General features: G+C 43.1%; 1 protein-coding gene across 1 annotated transcript; it reads right to left on the bottom strand.

Moving 5' to 3' along the window:
* Positions 1-2,132: 2,132 nt before the first annotated feature.
* Positions 2,133-5,675, bottom strand: PRB4 (proline rich protein BstNI subfamily 4). Its single transcript, XM_057299379.2, has 5 exons — positions 5,574-5,675; positions 4,608-4,643; positions 3,893-4,126; positions 3,402-3,622; positions 2,133-2,255 (listed from the first exon to the last, which is right to left on the bottom strand). The coding sequence occupies exons 1-4, from the start codon at positions 5,635-5,637 to the stop codon at positions 3,420-3,422; spliced, it is 537 nt and encodes a 178-aa protein (XP_057155362.1). The 5' UTR covers positions 5,638-5,675; the 3' UTR covers positions 2,133-2,255; positions 3,402-3,419.
* Positions 5,676-6,000: the final 325 nt, after the last annotated feature.

The raw sequence follows: 6,000 nt of genomic DNA on the forward strand, positions 1-6,000 counted from the left end.
GGCTGCAGCAGAATGAACTACATATAGAGCAGCCACCAATTCCAGAGATAGTTAGGGCTCAATACATAGGACTTTAGCATAGTTAAAAATTAGCATTTTGTTCTTAGAGAGTAAAAGTGTGGCCATCAACTGGAAAACATAGAAAAGTAATATAATTTTTAAATGGCCAAGGTGGGTAATTGATTGTTGGGAAATAAATAGAACTATTTGGTGTAAACTGCAGATGAGGCTTGCTTAGATGGGCTGATAGAGATGAAAATGATGAAACTGGCTGCAGTAGGAAATTGTTTTGAAGCTTGAATTTCACAATGATAACATAGCTGATTTGACTAGATGTAATGTGATGTAAGAGGAAAAGAGAAGAGTCTAGAATAAATCCTAGTTTCCTTAATTAATTAGATGAATAATTTACCAAGACCAAATAGAGTTGGAAGAGGAGTAACTTTGTAGTTACAGGAGGGAAGAGGGAGAGGTAGGAGAAACCCGAGGAGAGAGTGGGAGGTTCCCGGAAAGATTGATAGAGTGTTCCCAAAAGAATTGTAGGATCAATGGTGTTAAACTGCCAAGGGGTCACAGGAGATGCAGGACTGATAATCGATTCCTGATGACCTTGACAGACTTGGAGTGGAAAGAACAAAAGCATCTTTAATGTGTGTTTAAAATAAAATGGAAGGGAGGGGATGGGGAAATAATCACATACATACGTTCCAAGAACTTTTGCAATAAAAATGGCAGACAAATAATAGGGTAGGAAAGAAACACTAAGAGTCTTAGCAAAACCTCTGTAGAAATGGGTGATGTTTCAGCAGGCTTTTGCTGATTGAAGTAATCCCATAGAGCATAGATGTAAGAATCAGGAGACAAAAGGGTCACATACAGAAGCAAAATCCTTGATTGGGTAATGTGGTTCAGAATCAAGAGGAAAGGTAAGAAATAGGGGTAGGGAGTCTTCAACTATGATAATAGGAGAGAAATCAGAGAACTGGGATTGAACTGAATGTGGGTTGCTCAACTTGGTGGTGGTTACAGTGAGATCCTTCTATTCTGAAATTTCTGAAATTGATAGTGAATTATCTGAGGCTATCGGTGGGCACAGGGGCAGTTTTCTAATATTGAACCTTCCTTGCTTGAGAAGCAGACATGCCAATCTCTGCAAGGTTTTTGGTAGGTATGTTATCTGAATAGTCTCCATACTCTAAGGTAGTTGTTATGATTCTTCTCATTGTAGATGAGGAAATTGAAACTCTGAGAGACCAAGTAGCTTTTTAAGAGTTCAGAGCTAGCAAGAAAGAGTTATGTCTTAACTAAAATCTGAGAGTGTCCCAATTCTTTGCTCCTAAAAGTCATGCTGCCTCCTTGATGAAATCCATTCAGGTTTCATTAAAGAAAGGTGAGGAACATAGGGAGGGAGGGAAGTGATCACTGTTAAAATAGGGTCAATGGGATAGAGAGGGTTCTGGGAATAAGAAGCATAGAACCCTGTTCATTCCCTTGAAACCAAACTCAGTTTCTTAGAAATTATAAGGATTTCTTTTAGTTTCTGTGACTTATTTTCCATTTGTTGTGGTTTTTGTCCTTAAAATTACTGGAATATCAGTAAACAATCTGAAAATAATTTTAGATTTTCAATTTGTGCTGTAGAAGTCAGGGAGGAGCCAGGTGTGGTGGCTCATGCCTGTAATCCCAACGCATTTGGAGGCCAAGGCAAGCGGATGACCTGAAGTCAGAATTTCTAGCCTAGCCTGGCCAACAGGGTGAAAACGCATCTCAACTAAAATTACAAAAATTACCCAGGTGTGATGGTGGGAACCTGTAATCACAGCTACTGTGAAGGGTGAGGCAGGAGAATAGCTTGAACCCAGGAGGTGCAGGTTGCAGTTAGCCAAGATCACGCCACTGCGTTCCAAACTAGGTGATAGAGCAAGAGTCCATCTCAGAAAAAGAAAAAAAAATTGAAGTCAGGGAAAGAGATAAACAGCAAAACATTTTTCATGGCAGCTGGCTAAGTTAGGATTAAAGAGAAGGGGAACTCCCTGGAAGCATCAGACAGAAGGGGTCCTAGATGTTCTTATAATGTGTTCTTGGTCCTCACATTCCACATTCACAAACACTGAGAAAGAACACCACAATCAGAAATTGCAAGCTGATTATTTTATTGGTATATTAAAGTTAGAGCTATGATGACCTTGTTCCATTGTCATGGCATTTGTAGCAATTGAATTATTTGAATTCACTGATATCTTCTTATTCACTTCCTGAAATAAACAAACAAGCAAGTTCATAGATCAGACTTGACATGGCAGGAAATGTCTAATTCCTCACCGGTGTTAGTGCAGTAGAGTACATGAGAGCCCATCCTCTCTCCCCCTATCCCTTCAACCTCCTGTGTTCCTTCCTGATTTTTTCTGTGTTCACTCTTTTGATGCCCTTGCACACAATGTGCTCCAAATTGTGGCTTAGAAGATGAAGAGAAAAGATCATCCTTAGGTTGCTATGACTCATTGCTGTTGAATTTGTTCAGGGATATATTTACACAGATGGTAACTGGAACATATTCTATAATACTGAGAAGCTAAAACCACCCTCAGTGTCCAGTGACAGGGATTGGTTAACGAAATCATGGCACAGCTACACAATAGAGTAGTATAAAAATGTAAAAGCAAACAGAAAGCCACTGAAGATATGTAGTGACCTTCATAAACTGATGTGGAAATTTTTTTTTAAATGTATTTTTAAAATGACTAACATATATACCTGCATATAAGTTATGGCATTAGTGGTAGGGTAAAAGAATGCTATATGTCTATGCACACATAAATATTTCAAAGAAAAGATCCCATAAGGTTAACAGTGGGAGATTTTTGAAGGAAGGAAGGTGGGTAGGATGAGTTATGCCTTTAAAATTAGCTTCATATTTTTCCATTCATTAGATATTTTTTGTTAGCTTAATCATGTACGTATTGAAAAGTTAAGTATCTAAAAAGTGACACGCCATTTAGCTGCTGAAAGATCAGGGACCATTTGGCAGGAATACTGGACTCGAGAGGCTGGTGTGAGGCAGGACTGAGCAAATGGTGCTCAGGTGAAAACTTTAAATGGGAGGTCTCTGAGTTAGTGGATAGAAAACAGAACGCCAAGAATGAACATGGTACTACCTCCTCATTGCCAACACAATTTAAGACAGATCGTATGGTATGTTGTTTCTCAACATCAGAATTCCTTAAAGAGTTTGTTAGAAATACAGGGTCCCCTTACCCTATTCCAGAGTATCTGAATACAAATCTTTAGAAATGGGTTCTAGGACAATACAATGTCAATGGATTTTAGTCGATTCATTGGCACAATAAAGTTGGAGAACTGTAGCAGTTAGAGTCCTGATGAAGAATAAAGTGGAATCATACCTGTCATTGAATCCTAGATTACTGGGGAGGCTGTTGTCCCTGGGCAGGTCTGGGTGGCCTGCCCCCTTGAGGAGGTGGAGGTGGCCCCTGGGGCTTTCCAGCAGGAGGTGCCTGAGGCTGCTGGGGATTGCCTCCTGCTGGGGGTGGGCCTTGTGGCTTTCCAGGAGGTGGGGGACCTTGAGGCTTGTTGCCTTCTTGTTGGGGTGGTCCTTGTGGCTTTCCTGGAGGAGATCGGGCACTTCGGGACTTGTTTCCTTCCTGTGGGGGTGGTCCTTCTGGCTTTCCTGGATGAGGTGGGGGACCTTGGGACTGGTTGCCTCCTTGTGGGGGTGGTCTTTCTGGCTTTCCTGGATGAGGTGGGGGACCTTGGGACTGGTTGCCTCCTTGTGGGGGTGGTCTTTCTGGCTTTCCTGGAGGAGATCGGGCACTTCGGGACTTGTTTCCTTCCTGTGGGGGTGGTCTTTCTGGCTTTCCTGGATGAGGTGGGGGACCTTGGGACTGGTTTCCTCCTTGTGGGGGTGGTCTTTCTGGCTTTCCAGGATGAGGTGGGGGACCTTGGGACTGGTTGCCTCCTTGTGGGGGTCGTCCTTCTGGCTTTCCTGGAGGAGGTGGGGGACCTTGGGACTGGTTTCCTCCTTGTGGGGGTGGTCTTTCTGGCTTTCCAGGATGAGGTGGGGGACCTTGGGACTGGTTTCCTCCTTGTGGGCGTCGTCCTTCTGGCTTTCCTGGAGGAGGTGGGGGACACACGGCATTTCACTGAATAGTTGCCACAAATTTTTACAGTAATGGAGCTAAATGGGGAAATGCACAAAAATGAGACCCAGATACTAATTTCTTTGCATATTCAGTGAAGCCCTAGAACTCTGGAGTGGAACGCTGGGGGAAAAGGGAGAAGTTGAGGGGCTCTCAGTATAAGGAGGAGTCAGAATAAAGACACTGGTCGTTTGTCTGTCATCTCCCAGGAGGCACTCCTGGCCAGGGGGATGTCAACCCACTCCTGCTGTCATCTAAGCCAAGCATCTCTGACATTCCATTTGGTGGCCTGCTCATGGTCCCCAGAATCAAGTTTGCATGAAGATTGCCTATATCATTAGGGGCAATAACATTAATCAATTCCTGAAAGGAAAGTGTTGATAACTGGAGAAATGATCCATTTGTAAGCAGAAAAAGGGAGTCAAAACGGATTGAGAATGAATTGGGATTTACCTGATATTAGGAAGAGAGATTCTTCCTGGCTGACATCTAGAAGAGAAGCATAGGATGATGGGAAATGTTACATCTCAAATCTTTCAAGACTCACAAGTGTTCTACAGGGAAAATTGTCTTCTCACCACACCCCATGCATCCCCTAGGTTAACTCATCAGCCACCATCTGTGAAGCTGCTGGAAGGGGTGGAAGGTGTAAGAGGAGGCAGGGTTGTTACCACACAGAGCAACAGCAATGAGTTCAACATAGAACAGCCCCTTTTTTTCCTCCCTAGCATCCCTCAAGACTTAATGCTAATTTAGTTTTTGCATGCCAGGTACTTCAATGTGATATTTTGGTGTTCTTATGCCCTCCATCTCCTGTTAATATATTGCATACATACACATGCTTTCTCAATAGGGGTAACCAGAAGTAATCATTTCAATACAATCTAACCCATTCCACTCCCAGCACATTGAAATACTGCATGTAGGGGAGAGAAAAATTATAATGATTGGCTCTGATATTTCTACATCTTTAGTTAGACAGAGACAAGTGTTCTATCCAGTTCTGTCTCTGCAGTATCTCTGATGTGTATGTATCTCTATCATCAATGCCGACTGTCTGTACAGCAAGGCCACCATCATCCCTGTTACTTACTGGGATCAGTATAGGATCTTCACAGCTGGACTTCCCTGAATCTGCCTTGCATTCTCCACTGCAGCCTTCACAGCACAGTTCTATCTCTATAAATTCAAATCTTACCTTCTCATTCCCCTGGAACAAATTCGTTATTGGATTTTCATTGTACATTAAATAAATTAGAACTCCTTAGTGTGGAATGAGGGCACAACAGGTCTCCTGATCCTAGGCATGAAAACTCTGCAGCCCCATCTGTGTTTTCATTCTCCTCTCTTCCCCATAATTACCACTGTCACCTCCTAAGTCCCAAGCAGTCACTGCATCTTTTCCCCCTTCTGTTTTACCTTCACTTGAACTCTCAGCTGAGCTCAGGGCCAGCAGGGCCACTGACAGCAGAATCAGCAGCATCTTGCTGGAGGCTCTGGAGTCACTCCCAACTCTGTGCTGGGAGGAACGTGGCACCTCCCTTTATAAAGAGGAGCAAAACAATGGCACCTTTGAGCCCTGGGTGGGCCTCACCACCTCAGAGACTGGGTTCTGCTTTCCTTACTGCAGGTCAGGTGTATCCCTTATTTCTCTTTGGGACTCTAGCCCAGAGGGATGGGGTGGGTTGGATGTTGTTTGTGCCTTATTTCTAAAAGGTACGACTATGACTTGAATAAAGGTTTTAAAGGAACTGTGTCCAAGCTATCAGCACTGTGTCATAATTGAACTTCAGACATCATTAGCGTTTCAATCCTTTTGGTAAGACTATGTCTGCTTTCCACTCTA

Source organism: Pan paniscus, chromosome 10 (genome assembly GCF_029289425.2).
Source record: "Pan paniscus chromosome 10, NHGRI_mPanPan1-v2.0_pri, whole genome shotgun sequence".
NCBI classification, from domain to species: Eukaryota; Metazoa; Chordata; class Mammalia; order Primates; family Hominidae; genus Pan; species Pan paniscus.

Bases quoted from the DNA above. Each gene is read 5' to 3' on its own strand.
- PRB4 (XM_057299379.2), bottom strand. From the start codon at position 5,637: ATGCTGCTGATTCTGCTGTCAGTGGCCCTGCTGGCCCTGAGCTCAGCT. The intron at 4,644-5,573 runs GTAAAACAGAAG...CTTCTCTTCTAG, and splicing joins AGCTGAGAGTTCAAGTGAAG to ATGTCAGCCAGGAAGAATCT. The intron at 4,127-4,607 runs GTAAATCCCAAT...CACCTCCTCCAG, and splicing joins ATCTCTCTTCCTAATATCAG to GAAAGCCAGAAGGACGACGC.